This window comes from Piliocolobus tephrosceles, chromosome 11, assembly GCF_002776525.5.
Source record: "Piliocolobus tephrosceles isolate RC106 chromosome 11, ASM277652v3, whole genome shotgun sequence".
Lineage (NCBI taxonomy): Eukaryota > Metazoa > Chordata > Mammalia > Primates > Cercopithecidae > Piliocolobus > Piliocolobus tephrosceles.
Genome location: NC_045444.1, coordinates 58,504,750 through 58,521,696, shown reverse-complemented (window position 1 = coordinate 58,521,696; position 16,947 = coordinate 58,504,750). Strand labels below are relative to the sequence as shown.

Below are 16,947 nucleotides of genomic sequence, written 5' to 3'. Positions count from 1 at the left end.
GGAGCCAGTGGATTTTAAAGTAGGCGAAAGAGTTTCCAAAAGAGCAGTAATAGATTATTGTAGGATCCAAGTTCTTCAGGAAAAGGGAGGGAGGGAACAATGGTAGAGACAGACATTAAGTCCGTATATATTCAAGGCAAGAAGAATGGTACCTTTGACGACAAATGTATTGAAAGAGAGATGTGAAAACTAACACGAAACCCTATTAAGATAATGAGGTAAGTAATGTCAACAGGAAGGCCAAGGAAGAGAAGTTCGCCAATTATTTTTAAAGTTTTCTCTTCAGCGCACAAAATCACCACATGTCAATGTCATCTAACCAAGAGCTGCTGTCCCTAACTTCCTGTTCCTAGTAACACTAGGCTCACTAGGTTAATTCATGTGAATTCCAGGCCCAGACGAAATGAACCACTACTGACTAGATGACAGCTCTAAAGCCAAGACATTCAACCAACCGTGTATTCACCCAGAGTTCCTAAACTTTCTTAGCCAACAGCGTTTTCACTGTTAAGTTTGTAAAATCATCAACAGTAAATGAACCAAGACATTTACATTTTAATTTAAATGACATGTAGGCCGGGCACTGTGGCTCACACCTGTAATCCCAGCACTTTGGGAGGCTGAGGCGGGCAGATCACTTGAGGTCAGGAGTTCAAGACCAGCCTGGCCAACATGGTGAAACTCCGTCTCTACTAAAAATACAAAAATTAGTCAGGTGTGGTGGCACACACCTGTAAATCCCTGCTACTCAGGAGGCTGAGACAGGAGAATTGCTTGAACCCTGGAAAGAGAGGTTGCAGTGAGCCGAGATTCTGCCACTGCACTCCAGCCTGGGTGACAGAATAAGACTCCATCTATAAAAAAAAAAAAAGACATGTGGCTATAACACATAGGTTATTTATAGATTATATATTAAACACAGAATTGAAAGAGCAGCTAGAGCTGAAAGACAGAAACAACAACTTTTGTATAGGTTTTTAGCAGAAGGATAAAAGGTAAAAAATGTCAATAATTTGAATAAGCTAAGAAAAAAATGGGAAAGAAAAAAACCAAGCCTTGATTCTGAAAGTCTAGGGTAAGTAATGGGGATAAAAGCTCAAATGAAAAAAAAGCAAGAATTTAACATGTAAAGAGAGACTGCAAGAGGAGATTCCTTCATGTGACCTTGGATGTGAGGGGAGAAACAACAGGTGAAGGCAGAGCCTAATACAGACAGCACTTCTAGAACAGTCTTTTTGAGACCTTTACAAGCCTCTGTATTTTATTTTAAACAGCTTTATTCAAACATAATTAACATAGCAGGCTTCTAGAACAGTCTTTTTGAGACCGATACAAGCCTATTTTATTTTAAACAGCTTTATTCAGATATAATTTACATAGCAGACTAGACACAATGGCTGATGCCTGTAATCCCAGCACTTTGGGAGGCGGAGGCAGACAGATCACTTGAGGTCAGCAGCTTGAGACCAGCCTGGCCAACATGGCAAAACTCCATCGCTACTAAAAATACAAGAACTCGTCATGTGTGGTGGCAGGCGCCTGTAGTCCCAGCTACTAGGGAGGCTGAGGTAGGAGAATCGCTTGAACCTGGGAGGCTTGCAGCAAGCTGAGATCACGCCACTGCACTCCAGCCTGGGCAACAGAGGGAGACTCCATCTCAAAAAAGATAAAAATAATTTACATACCATATAATTTATGCACTTAAAGTATATAATTGAATGATTTTTAATATAGTCACAGATATGTGCAACCATTACCACAGTCAATTTTAGAATACATTCATCACCTCCAAAAGAAACCCTGGCTCCTTTAGTGGCCATATCCCTAGGCAACCACTAATCTACTTTCTGTCCCTATATATTTGCCTATTCTAGACATTTCACTTAAATAAAATCATATAATATGTGGCCTTTTGTGATTGGCTTCTTTCACTTAGCATAATGTCTTCAATGTTATAACAACCAGTTTGTAGCATATATGAGTATTTCAGTGCTTTGTGGCCAAATAATATTCCACTGTATGGACACACCACATTTTGTTTATCCGTTCATTAGCTGATAGATATTTGGGTTGTTTCTACCTATATACTATTGTGAATAGTGCCACTATGAGTATTTGTGTGTAAGTTTTTGCCTAAATATTCTCAATCCTTTGAGGTATAGTCGTATACCTTCCAGCACAGAAGTAATCTCTTCTGAGAGTCTAAGAACTCAGTAAACCTTGATCCATGCAATGATAGATACTAGCAATAGAAATCAGCTGCAGACCAAAATGGTAAATAAAGCACTTCTAATAGAAACAGAAAAAGGTACAAGAAAGAACATGCTGCAGCACAACTTAAGCCCCAAATCAGACCAGTGGGTCTTTTCTTGACTATGTTAAACCTTAATGGGCAAGTAGCTGACACATAAATAACCAAAAAATAGACATATTAGCATCTGAGCTTAAAAAAAAAAAAAAGTGATACATTCATACTGTTTTTACAGCAAACAGATGGCATTGCCATTTATTGACTTATTTGTGCCTAGCCCTTTAAAATGAACAACCAGGAGAGAAACAGACAAAAAGAAACTCAGGAAATGGACAATGCAGGGTGCAGAGGCAAATTAGTTTAAAAAAAAAAAAAAGATAATATGAAGGGGTGGCCTGCCCCTCCACACCTGTGGGTGCTTCTCGCTAGGTGGAAACGAGAGACTTGAGAAAAGAAATAAAGACACAGAGACAAAGTATAGAGAAAGAAAAGCGGGGCCCCAGGGGGCCAGTGCTGTGCTTTCAGAGGACCCACACTGGCACTGGTCTCTGAGTTCCCTCAGTATTTATTGCTAAAAAGATAAGGGAGTAAATCAGCAGTAAGGCTTATAGATACACGGAGCTGTTACATTTTCCCAGTATCGGGCAGGAGACAGATGTTTTTCTTTTACTGAGATTTAAAAGAATGGTACTGACCTTCAAACCAAGCAGGCTTTGAACATTTATCTAACAAAGCACATTCCTTACAGCCTAGAATTCTTTCAACTTTAATTAGCACATCAATGTTTCTAGCAAGGACAAGATTGGGGGTAGAGTCACAGATTAACAGCATCTCAAATATAGAGCCGAATGAAGTCTCTTAAACTTACTTCTATCTATAATAACACAGCAACAGGCTAACCTATTTTTTCCCTACAATAATATCCTCAGAGCAATAAAATAAAACTAGAGCAGAATTCTAAAAAGGGATTAATTCTAAAAATAAGAATTCTTGGAAATTTGTAAGATAATAGAAATAAGAGTTCAATAGAAGGGCTGGGAATTTGAAGTCAAGGAAATCTCACAGAATAGAATAAAAAGTTGAAGCGATGAAAAACAGGAGAAAAAAAGATAAAAAACAGGGAATGATGTCATGAAGCCCAATATCCTCCTTATATGACTATCAGAAAGAGACTAAACACACACTGAAAAGGAAAATATCAAGAAAATCATGGGAAGTTCAAAGACCATAGCCCAATAAATAAGAAAAGGCCCACACCAAGTCACATCACTGAAATTTCAGAACACAGCTTAAAAAAAAAAAAAAAAAAAGTTAACTCCAGTTAAACAAAAGTAGACACCTAAAACTGGTCACATAAAAAGGAAGACGAATTGTAATAAACGTCTTCTCAAAAAGAACAGCAGGAGTGACATCAGCAAAAATAGGAGAGAAAGAACTTGCAAGTGTCTCCTCTATCAAAGCACCAAAAGAAAAAAAAAAAGGAGGGGGGGTGGGGGGTGGTGTCACAAAAATCATGCAGAATCAACTTTGACAGAATTCTGGAAATTAACTAAAGGCATGCAGCAATCTGGGGAACATTTATTAAAGTAAAACAACTGAATCCCTAAAAGAACAGTAAGCATTTTAACTTGTTCCTATCCTGCTCCCCCTCCCTCCAATAAATATGTAATCAGAGTGAAACCAGCAGCCTGGTAGCCGCTGGGAAGACTATTTATTTGACCTGACTCTGAGCTCCCCAGTACAAAAGTCTTGCACCCCACCCCCATCCCTGGAAACATCTGTCAAAAACAATTAGCAGTAACTGATTAATTTGAGGGCTGCAGGAGGCACTGGACAACAAAAAAGCTTGACAGGAAGGTCTAGGGAATGACATAGCCATAGGAGCTTTGAAAAACTCAAGCTATCTCCTGGGAATCTGAAAGGCCATACTCATGCCCAGGGTCATGCTCAGGAAAGATATGAGAAGACCCTAAGCTCTCCTGGCTGACAGTTGAAGATACTCTCTTAAACACTTCTCCTATACACACACAGAGTCCCCTGGCAAAGACTGGGAAACTTACTGATTCTACTTATTTGAGGAAATCTCAGTTCAGTCATTAGCTGACCACTAAGCTAAATGAGCAGAGACTTCAGAGACCACACACAACAAATAACTCAAACTTAACTCCAAAAAAAGAACTAACTCCAAAAAAAAAAATTACAAAACAGTAATAGAAACAACCTTGGGGAGAGGGCAGTATCTGATCTCCAGGGCTGTCAAAATATATTATTTTAAATGTCTAGTTTTCTACAAAAATAACAAGATATGGAAAGAAACAAAAAAGTATTGGCCATACACAGGAAGGGAAAAATCAGTCAATATACGTGAGTCAGTAAACTCAGACTCTGTAAACAAACACTAAAGAACTAAAGTATGAGGATGTCTCAAAATAGAAAAATTTAAATGATACAACAATAAAAATGATATGCATCAAGATTTAGCAAAGGTGAAAAAACATGATAGACATTATATAAGATAACTAAGTTGAAATTCTGGAGTTGAGAAGTACAATAAATGAAACGAAAATTTCACTAGGGGGTTCAACAGCATATTTGAGCATGTGAAAGAAAAGAATCAGTGATAGTGAAGACAGGTCAATTGAAATTATCCAGTCTGAGAAACAGAAAGAGAAATGACTCATCACATATGTGCAATATTCGGTAAGATTGTAACAGCTGATTTCTCATCCAAAATCATGGAGGCTGGAAGGCAGTGAGGTAACATATTCCAAAGTGCTGAAAGAAAAAGACTATCAACAAGAATTCTACAACCAGCAAAACTATCCTTCAAAAATGATGGAGAAATTAAGACATTTCCTGATAAGCAAAAACTGAGAGATCATCACTGGTAGATATGCGCTATCAAGAAATACCAAAAGGAATCCTTCAGGCTGAAACAAAAGGATACTAGACAATACATTGAGTCCATGTGAAGAAATAAACAGTACCAGGAAAAGTAATTACAAAAGTAAGTATAAAGGATAATATATTTTTTGTTTGTAACTCTTTTTGTGTCCTATCTGATTTAAAAGACAATTGCATAGAATAATTATACATCTCTGTAGACAGGTCCACAATGTACAAAAATGTACGTTATATGACAATAACAGCACAAAGGATGGGTGGGGAGGGGCAAAGGCCTATTTAGGAGAAAAGCCATTGTATATTATTTAAAGTAAATTGGTATTAATCTGAACTAGATATTAAATTAAGGTGTTAATTGTAATCCCCAGGATAATCACTTAAAAAACTCAAAGAAATTAACAAAAACAAGAACAAAATTAAAACAATGTAATACAAAGTATCATTTTAACAAGACAGTAATAATGAAGAATAAAAAATGATATGACATATATTGAAGACAAAACGGCAAACATAAACCAAAATTACTGTTAATTACATTAATAGTAATTACATTAAATGTAATTGATCTGACATTCCAATTAAAAGGTGGACATTGGCAGAATGGTTTTAAATTCTAACTATATGCTATAAAGAGACATATTTTAGACTGAAAGGCACAAAGGTTTAAATTAAAAGTCTGGAAAGATACACTATGAAAACAAAAAAAGAGAGTTGGGATGGTTACACTAACTTCAAACAAAATATATTTTAAAACAAAAATTGTTACAAGAGACAAAATAGATGATTTTTTAATGATATAAGGTTAATAAACAAAAAAGATATAATAATTAAAAACATATATGTACTCAACAGAGCTCCAAAATACATGAAGCAAAACTGATATGGCCGGGCGCGGTGGCTCAAGCCTGTAATCCCAGCACTTTGGGAGGCCGAGACGGGCGGATCACGAGGTCAGGAGATCAAGACCATCCTGGCTAACACGGTGAAACCCCATCTCTACTAAAAAATACAAAAAAAAAAACTAGCCGGGCGAGGTGGCGGGCGCCTGTAGTCCCAGCTACTCGGGAGGCTGAGGCAGGAGAATGGCGTAAACCCGGAAGGCGGAGCTTCCAGTGAGCTGAGATCCGGCCACTGCACTCCAGCCTGGGCCACAGAGTGAGACTCCATCTCAAAAAAAAAAAAAAAAAAAAACTGATAGAACTGAAGGGAGAAATAGACAATTCAACAATAATTGGAGACTTCAATACTCCACTTTCAACAATGGATCTAACAATTACAAGATTAACAAGGAAAGACAAGCTTGTACAACACTACAAACCAACTAAACCTAATAGCTATCTGTAGAACATTCAACAGCAGCAGAATGCACACTTTTCTCAAGTACACATGGAACATTCTCCAGGATAGACCTTATGTTAGGCCATAAAATGAATCTCAATAGATGTATACTTGAAATCATACAAAGTATGTTTCCAATCACAACAGAATGAAATTTAAATGATTAAGAGAAAACATGGGAAATTCACAAGTATGTGGCAATTACAACAACCCACTCCTATTAACCAATGGAAAAAATCCAAATGGAAACTAGAAAATACTCTGAGATGAATGAAAATGAAAACAACATGAAAAACTTGTAAGATACAGACAAAGCAGTGCTTAGAGTAAAATTTACAGTTGTAAAATGTCTCAAATGAATAACCAAAACTTCCACCTTTAGAAACTAGAAAAACAGGAGCAAAATAACACCAAAGCAAGCAGAAGGAAGGAAATTACAATAAAGCCTAGAGTGTAACTAATGAAATACGGAACAGAAAAATGGAGAAAACCAATGAAATAAAAAATTGGTTCTTTAGAAAGATTAACAAAATTGATAATACTTAGCTATATTGACCAAGAAAAAAAAAAAAGAAGACTCAGATTTATAAAACCAGGAATGACAGTGGGGACCATCACTACCAATCTTACAAAAATAAAAAGGATTATTAGGGAATACTATGAACAATTGTGTGTAATAATTAGATAACCTAAATGAAACGGACAAATTCCAATAAAAATACAAACTATTGACACAGCTCAGGAAGAAATGGACAATTTGAATAGATAGCAAATGTATTATTTATATTTATTTATTTTATTATTATTTGACACAGAGTCTTGATCTGTTGCCCAGGCTAGAGTGCAATGGCACAATCTCAGCTCACTGCAACCTCTGCCTCCCGGGTTCAAGTGATTCTCCCGCCTCAGCCTCCCAAGTAGCTGGGATTACAGGCACACATCACTCTGCCTGGCTGATTTTTGTATTTTTAGTGGAGATGGAGTTCTGCCATGTTGGCCACTCTAGTCTCAAACTCCTGACCTCAGGTGATCCACCTGCCTCGGCTTCCCGAAGTGCTAGGATTACAAGCGTAAGCCACTGTGCCTGGCCTATGATTTATATTTATAAATATCTATCCATAAATCTGAATAAATAACAAATAGAGGTTTAACTAGTAATCAAAAATCTTCCCATAAAGACAAGCTCAGGCCCGGAAGTCTTCACTGTTGTGTTCTACCAAACACTGAAAGAATACCAATCCTTGAAAAACTCTTCCAAAATACAGAAAAAGAGGGAAATTCCCTACTCATTCTATAAGGCCAGTGTCATCCTGATACTAAAACTAAAACGTCACGAGAAACTACAGACCAATAAACACACCTTATGAACATCAATGTAAAAATCCTCAACAAAACAACATAAACCATAAAAAAAAGAGACTTATCCCAAGAATGCAAGGTTGGTTTGATGTAGAAAAAGCAATGTAATACACTACCTAATAGAACAAAGAACAAACCACACAATCATTTCAATCTCCACAGAAAAAGCACTTGACAAAATTGAATATCCTTTCATGATAAAAACACTCAAACTAAGAATAGAGGCAAACTTTCTCAATCTCATAAAGGGTATCTATGAAAAAAATCAGAGCTAACATCATACTTACTAGTGAAAGACAAGAAGTTCTCCCCCTAAGGATCAGAAAAAAGACAAGGATGTCTCCTGTCAGCACTTCTATTCAACACTGCACTAGAGGTTCTAGCCACACTTACATCTTTTTGCAGAGACATGATCATTTACATAGAAAATTCTAAGTAATCCACAAAAATGTATTCATGCTAATAAAGACATTTGGCAGGGATGCAGGATACAAGATCAGTACAAAAAAAATCTGTTATATTCCCATCCACTAGCAAAAAGCACTCCAAAAAATGGAATTAAGAGAACAATTCCATTACAATAGCATTAAAAATAATAAAATACTTAGGAATAAATTTAAAAGTCCAAGACTTGTACACTAAAAACCACAAAACATTATTGAAAGAAAGCAAAGAAGACCTATAAAGATGCCCTGTGTTATAAGTGTAAAGATGTCTTATATTCCTGAATTAGAAGAGTTAATATTGTTAACTCTAAGATGGCAACACTTCCCAAATGATGCCCATCAAAATTCTAGTTGGCATTGTTTTTTGCAGAAATTGACAAGCTGATCCTAAAACCCATGGAAATGTGAGAACCCGTAATAGCCAAAATAATCCTCAAAAAGAAGTTGTAGGACTCACACTTGCAAATTTCAAAACTTAAAGCTACAATAATTGAGACAGGCGTTAAGCTTGCATAACGAGAGATATATACATCAATGGAATAGAACTGAGAATCCAGAAATAAACCCCATACATTCACAAGCAATTGATTTTTGACAAGGGTGACAAGGTAATTGAATAGGGAAAGAATAGGTTTTTCACAAATGGTACTGAGACAACTGGATATCCACATGTGAAAGAATGAAGATGAACCTCTACCTCAAACCATGTACAAAAATTAACTCAAAATGGATCAAAGACCTTAAATGTAAAAGCTAAAACTATAAAACTCTCAGAAACATAGGCATAAATTTTCAAGACTTTGGAGTAGGCAATGGCTTCTTAGATATAAAGCTGCAATCACATGCAATGTGAAAAAAAAATTGAAAAATTTCAAAACTAAAAACTTTGGCTGGGTGTGGTGGCTCAAACCTGTAATCCCAGCACTTTGGGAGGCCAAGGTGGGAGGACTGCTTAAACTCAGGAGTTTGAGACCAGCCTGTGCAACATAGCGAGACGCCATCTCTATTTTAAAAAGCAAAAAGCAAAAAAACACAACTAGAAAGTGAAAAGAACACACAGAATGGGAGAATATACTTGCAAATCATACATCTCATCAGGGACTAGTAACCCCTATACATATACATATATATATACACACACACACACAGAATCCTTATATATATACATATACATAAGAGAGAGAACCCTTACAACTCAACCATAAAAGACAAATAGCCAATTTTAAAACTGAAAAAAGGATCTTAATCTGCATTTCTTCAAAGATACACAAAAGGCCAATCAGCAAATGAAAAGATGCTCAACATCAGTCATTAGACAAATGCAAATAAAAACCACAATGAGCTACCACTTTACACTCACAATAATGTCTATAATAAAAAAGACAGACTACAATTGTTGACAAGGACAAGGAAAAACAGGAACCTTTACACACTGTTGATGAGAATGCACAATGGTGCAGGTCCTTTGGAAAACAGTTTGGCAGTTTCTCAAAGTTAAACAGAATTTCCTATAATTCAGCAATTCAATTCCTAGGTATATACATAAGATAACTGAAACACATGTTCACATAATAATTTGTACATAAATGTTCATAGCCGTATAATTTATAATAACCAAAAAATAGAAAGGAACCAAATATCTATCAACTGATGAATGCATAACCCAAAGGTGTTATATCCATGTAACAGAATATCATTCGGTCATAAAAAGGAATGAAGTACAAATGCATACTATAACATTATAGTAAATGAAAGAAGTCAGTAACAAAAGACCACATACTGCATGATTAAGTTTATATAAAATGCCCAGAAAGAGAAATACACAAACAGAAAATAGATTAGTGGTTGCCAAGGGCTAGAAGAGAGAAAAATGGGAAGTGACCTCATGGGTACTGGTATTTTCCTTTTTTTCTTTTTTTGAGACGGAGTCTTGCTCTGTCGCCCAGGCTGGAGTGCAGTGGTGCGATATTGGCTCACTGCAAGCTCTGCCTCCTGGGTTCAAGCGATTCTCATGTCTCAGCCTCTTGAATAGCTGGGATTACAGGCACCTGCCACTATGCCCAGCTAATTTTTTGTATTTTTTTTGTAGAGATGGGGTTTCACCATGTTGGCCAGGCTGGTCTTAAACGCCAGACTTCAGGCAATCTGCCCGCCTTGGCCTCCCAAAGTGCCAGGATTACAGGCATGAGCCGCTGTGCCTGACGGAGTACTGGGTTTTTTCTTAGGACTGATGAAAATGTTCTAGAATGAGACAGCGGCAATATTTGAATAACCTTATGAATTTCACTGAATTGTACCTTTTAAAAAAAAGAACAATGGATGCCTTCAAACTTCTGCAAGATGATTATTCTCAACTTTGAATTTCATATACAAACTTAAATATTGGGATAATAGTATAGGGAAAGTGGCCCTTGGGCTAGGGGAGGGGAGCAGGTGCTCTATTAAAGAGAGCTAACTCCTCAACTACTATAACAGAAAGGTAATATTTACTGTTTAAAATGTAAACATTAGGCCAGGTGCAGTAGCTCATGCCTGTAATCCCAGCACTTTGGGAGGCTGAGGCAGGCGGACAACTCAAGGTCAGGAGTTCGAGACCAGCCTGGCCAATGTGGTGAAACCCCATCTCTACTAAAAAACAAAAAATTAGCTAGGCGTGGTGGTGGATGCCTGTTATCCCAGCTACTTGGGAGGCTGAGGCAGGAGAATCGCTTGAACCCGGGAGGCAGAGGTTGCAGTGGGCCAAGATCATACTACTGCATTCCACCCTGGGTGACAGAGCGAGATTCCATCTCGAAAAAAGAAAAAAGAAAGACTAGGAATCTCTGAGTAACTCGGAGTAATGAGGCCCACAAAGGGCCAGGAACTGACACATTTGATTTTTTATAGTCTCTGCATTTATTACTTTAATATAAATTTTTAGTGATTATTAAAAGAGAAAAACACTATCATACTCTTAAGAAACTAGGGCCAGGCACAGTGGCTCACACCTGTAATACTAGTGCTTTGGGAGGCCAAGGTGGGAGGATCACTTGAGACCATGGGTTTTGAGATCAGCCTGGGCAACAGTAAGACCTAGTCTCTACCCCCCAAAATTATTTTAATTAGCCAGGCTTGCATGCCTGCAGCCTGCCGTCCCAGTTACTCTGGAAGCTATGGGAGGAGGATCGCTTGAGCCCAGGAGTTCGAGGTCACAGTGAGCAATGATCATACCACTGCACTCCAGCCTGGGTGACAGAAAACAATTTTTAATAAAATTTAAAAGAAGAAACTGAGCCACCTGAACAACGTAATAGAAAAGGTCTAGTCCTGGGAACAGAAGACTGGATATCATGTCCCATGGTATTAATGCCCTGTGTGATCCTGAGCTAATCACCGTGTCTTAGTCTCCTCACCTGTAAAAGTGAGGATAAAATTACCTGCATTATGAGAATCAAATGAAACAAACCAGATTAAAAAGCATTGTTTTAAAATGTTTAAATTATATATTAAATACTATCTCCATAATACTGCAACTATCCAAGTATTTTAGATCTTATCAAAGAAATATTCATGATAAATTGTCTATCTCCAAGATTTATTTTAACTTGAATCACCTGGACGGGGAACCAGACTAGAAAAGATTCAAGGAGTAACTATAATCCACCAGCTCAATGAAGCAATGTGCTTATTATCTATTACAGACAAGATTCTTTTCCCCGGAGAGATTATGTCTTTTAAAAATTATGCGTATGGTTACCTTCGCATGTCTGTACATCAATTACAAAAAAAAAAAAAAAAAACACCAAACACATTTACCTTCACAGTCAAATCCTCATTACCCAGCGTGACATGAACTTGAATAGAGGGGTAAACACCTCTGCTGGCATGGTGTTCCATAGTGGCTCTCATTGCATTCTGAAACACATTAGGGTTGTATTAAAATACAGCTTTTTAGAAAGGGCAAAGTATAATTTTCAAGTACATATGCACTATTTGAAGTTTTTAAATTTGATGAAAATATGCCAAAGAACCACAATTCTTATAACCACATTTAAAGTTTTTTTTTTTAATGGAGTCAATTTGGGGGTGGATCTAAAGGATATTCTGACCTAAAGATTCCAACTAAATTCTGCATATTTTCCAAAGTCAGACTTCAAAACACTTTAGTTACACTAAAGCAGAAAACTCTGTTCAAACACTTTTATAATTTTAGTAAATGATGGGCAAAACATTTTTGAAAATGTAGTTTCAGCTCTATTTTCAGAACTATTTAAAAAACTGTCAAAAATTTCTTTAAAGGAAAATAATTTTTTTCATATAGTAGTAACAGCGATGGTCATATTTGATGGAGCAATGAATCCCTTTATCTCTAGCTTGAAATTAAGGGTACTGACACTGTAAAGCTGCTTTGACTACTTTCTAAAGGAAATAGGGTACACAGTGCCAACATATCAGAAGCCTTGAACAATATCATGACACTCAGCATTGCAGTAGAAAATGATACAAACTAGATGTAACTAAAAAGGCATCTGAATTTGGCAGTAAGCGTGTGTGGCCCTGGCACAGTAATTGCGATTGAGTCCCCTTATGGAGGAGATTCCATCATTTCCATCAAAGGCTGTTTAAGATTAGGTTTCAGGTGAAAGCCATTATTACTGACATTATGTACAATATGTAATATTATATGGAATACCTCAATCATAGGGCACAAGATCTTTGTGCCACTGGAATTTCAAGGAAAAAATTCATGTTAATACTTTAAGTGCCCATCACTACTTGTTTAACAACTTGGATAAAAAGATTTTGGGGCTAGGTGCAGTGGTTTATGCCTGTAATCTCAACACTGGGAATCCAAGGCAGGACTGCTTGAGGCCAGGAGTTTAAGGGCAGCCTGGGTAACAGTGAGACCTCAATGCTACAAAAAATAAAATAAATATTTTTGAAAAGATTTTGTAAGGTATTAAATACATTTTTGCTGTCTTAAAAGAAAGAACATTTTGGTGGTGTTCTAAGACATTCGGTCAGTTTTTCTGTGTTTCAGTGCACTTTTCCTTTACATTATCAGATTGAAAGCCACCCCCTCTCTCTTCTAGTTTGCTGCTGGCTGACGCAACAGAACTAAAGAGAGACTACAAGCTTCTGATGGAGGGCAACTGTTTTCACCCACCAGGACCTGTGCCCCTCACTCCTCACCCATTTTCCTGTCAACCAGCAAGTATCATGGGTGGGGAAGAAAGATATACTCAATATTACTAGCATAATTTGTTTTCAAAATTTGTTGTAAAGAGCAAAGATAACAGCAGAAATCCTGTAAGTCAATATAAATGACCTCCCTCTCCCAAGAAAAGCCAGACCAAAAAAAGAATTCTGGTCCTTTGAAGGTAGCAAGTTGAGAATCACTCGTCTAAACGTTGTTTAAAAATGTAAAGATAACTTTATTGAACATCTATATGTAATATGTTGCCACTGTACTGGACACTTAGTATGTTATTCCCAATCATCATAAACAACCCTGGACAGTATTCTTGTTTTACAGAAAAGGAAACTGAGGCTCAGAGAGGTTGAGTGACTTGCCCAAGGTCACACACATATTAAGTGCCATAATTGGGATTCAAACCCAGTCTTTCTGACTCCATAGTCTGAGCTCACTACCACATGGAGGTGTCTCCCTGTGTTGATAAAAGGCTGATCTCCAGCAATGTGATATGATACTGACATGAAATGGCACTTCTTAATAGGAGAACCTAGTGGAATATTTGGCTTTCAGAGCAGATTCCTAACCTCAGGAAAGTACTGGTAAAGGTTATGTAATACTATTTTACAAACCTTGAAAAGTTCAAACACCATGTGATAGAGATGGGATGGTACATAAACCACTTGTATTGGCTGTCCTGGTGATTTTGCTACAGAGCAGAAGAGAAAAATATGAAAGTACAGAGAGATGTGCTTTAAAGCATTTTTAAGAATAAACGGTGTAGTGATGAAAAGAAAACATTAACTACGGAGGACAGTATAATCTGGGGGAGAACTGCCACACCATTTCTTCAATGTATTAGTGTTTGAACCCATACCCACAAGTATTTACAACTCACGATGACAAGAGCCCTGTGGTCACTTCTCACAATCTTGTGTAACAATCGAACCAACCCATGCAACCATTTTTCTCTAGGATGGTAAAGTCTTTTTAAAGATCGCTCAACTGTTGGGTAGGAATTTTACTTTCCAAATAGAGAAGTGTTAAAGTCCATAAATTCCACAGTCCAATTCACATGCATATATTCTTCTTCTTTTTTTTTTTTTTTTTGAGACGGAGTCTTGCTCTGTCGCCCAGCCTGGAGTGCAGTGGCGCAATCTCAGCTCACTGCAACCTCTGCCTCCCGGGTTCAAGCAATTCTCCTACCTCAGCCTCCCGAATAGCTGGGATTACAGGCACCCACCACCACGCCTGGCTGATTTTTCTATTTTTAGTAGAGATGGGGTTTCACCATATTGGCCCAGGCTTGTCTCAAATTCCTGACCTTGTGAGCCGCCCGCCTCGGCTTCCCAAAGTGCTGGGATTACAGACGTGAGCCACTGCGCCCAGCCCATACATTCTTTAAGCCATTTTCAAAATGTTTCACCTGGGCGGAATATTGTTTATTTCAGGCATTTCAATGGATATAAAGCTGAATAAAAAAATATGAGCTAGCATCAATTTCTCGAGACAGTAATTAATTCTACATTTAAACACTTAACAGGAGCCCCACTGGGGGTGGTGATAGGGGTGTGTGTAAAACAGACATTTAGTAGAACAAATGATTAAGACTCATGATATCTTAGAATTCTAATTCAACCAATAAATCAGACCTTCCTCTGAATAAACTCCCCCTTGGGAACAAGAATGGGACATCTGGAAATTGCTCACAGCAGTTCAGGTTTGCAAACTATCACTTGTACATTGTGATTGTTATTTACCAAATGCTATGCTACCATCATGGCTCAAAAGAGATAATATGGCTTTAGAAAACCACCAGGCAATGCTATTTTCAATTGCATAACTTCACTGCTCTCTCACTCTAAGGTCCAGAATACAGCTCAGTAAAAGCCTATTTCATTTTATTCTTTCCACCACACCTTCTTAAAGTGTCATCCTAGGAAATGTTTTTCTCTGTCAAACTACCATGCCTTCAGGAAAAAAGAGACTCATCAATCCCCCTTCAAGGCATCTAAACCCTTTTTATCTAAAAGGCACTCATCAGGGTAAAAAGAAAACCATCAGAGACAAACACATTCTCAAATAGATGAGTATCTTTCTTTCCTCTTTTACAACCCCAGTCTTTCTATGCCCTCAACAACAGAAAATTATTTATAACTCAGGAAGTAGAAAAAGGGTAAGTCTTACATTATTGAAGTGCATGTAAAAGTCAAATGTAACTTTCTTGGCATCATTTTTTTCTATGACTAAACAGAAAATAAAAAAATAAGCAAAGAATCAAAGTTATCAATTAAAAATAAAGAAAATGAGGCACAAAAAGCCAAATTTTTTCATAAAGAATCTGACTAAATTACATATATATTTATAGATACACTTTTTACATGATTACTATCCTTTAGCCTTCATATCCAATGAATTTGATGAAAAAAGTCATCTTCCATTAAAACATTTAAATTCTTATCCCTTATCAAGTAATCAAAGCACTAATCACTGAGAAAAAGACAACATCAGGCTTACCATTTAGTTCTCCAAGTTCTAGTTCGGGAGAGTTAATATAATACAAATCACACAGACGCCTAGCATTTTCATAGCCATCTAGTGCAAATCAAAACAAAACAAAAAAGGATTTAATAAATATACTTCCCTTTCATGCATTAAGATGGCAATATTATTGACAAATGAAAGTCTTAAACTCTCTATAGAAAAAAATATACTTTGATAGTTTAGGGAAACTCTGCTTTTTTTTTTGGTGGAGACATGGTCTCGCTATATTGCTCAGGTTTGTCTCCAGCTCCTGGGCTCAAGGCCCCCAACCAGGTAAAGTCTTTCTTTCTTTTTTTTTTTTTTTTTTCTGAGACAGAGTCTCGGTCAACCAGGCTGGAGTGTAGTGGCGCTATCTCAGCTCAGTGCAGCCTCCACCTCCCCGGTTCAAGTGATTCTCCTGCCTCAGCCTCCCAAGTAGCTGGGGCTACAAAGGCATGTGTCACCACACCCAGGTAATTTTTGAATTTTCAGTACAGGTGGGGTTTCACCATGTTGGCCAGGCTGGTCTCGAACTCCTGACCTCGGGTGATCCACCCGCCTCAGCCTCCCAAAGTGCTGGGATTATAGGCATAAGCCACTGCACCTGGCCCAGGGAAAGTCTAAGTGTGACATGACAAAGCTGAATAGCCATAAACAATAAATGACAAATATAACTACAAAAAAATGTAAAAGTGTATATACTAAAAAGACACCAACGACAATGCAAAAAAGAAAAATAACAGGTTGAAGAAAATGTTTCCTATCTATATAACAAAACTTAAGAGTCGGTTAGGAAATAATCTTATCCATTGTTTGATACCTTTTTAGAGATACCAAAATTTTATATGCATTTAAAATGTTTTTAATTCTAGGAATCTTACCCTCTAAAATACTAGCAAAAGTAAGTGATTTGTTTTTCTAAGACCACCAGAGTGGGCACAAAAGAACCAGCG

The 16,947-nt window shown here is 37.2% G+C and overlaps 1 protein-coding gene across 5 annotated transcripts in view; it reads right to left on the bottom strand.

The window, feature by feature from the left end:
* PDK1 (pyruvate dehydrogenase kinase 1) overlaps positions 1-16,947 on the bottom strand; it is a 95,234-nt gene that overhangs the window by 68,214 nt on the left and 10,073 nt on the right. For all 5 annotated transcript variants that reach the window (XR_002725180.2, XR_002725181.2, XM_023185971.3 and 2 more), the window contains 3 exons: positions 15,989-16,066; positions 14,104-14,180; positions 12,094-12,192 (listed from right to left, as the gene is read on the bottom strand). Coding sequence is in view for 3 of the 5 variants with exons in the window: in XM_023185971.3 (XP_023041739.1) it covers positions 12,094-12,192; positions 14,104-14,180; positions 15,989-16,066 (254 nt within the window). In the remaining 2 variants the exon portion in view is untranslated. The remainder of the gene's footprint in view (positions 1-12,093; positions 12,193-14,103; positions 14,181-15,988; positions 16,067-16,947) is intronic.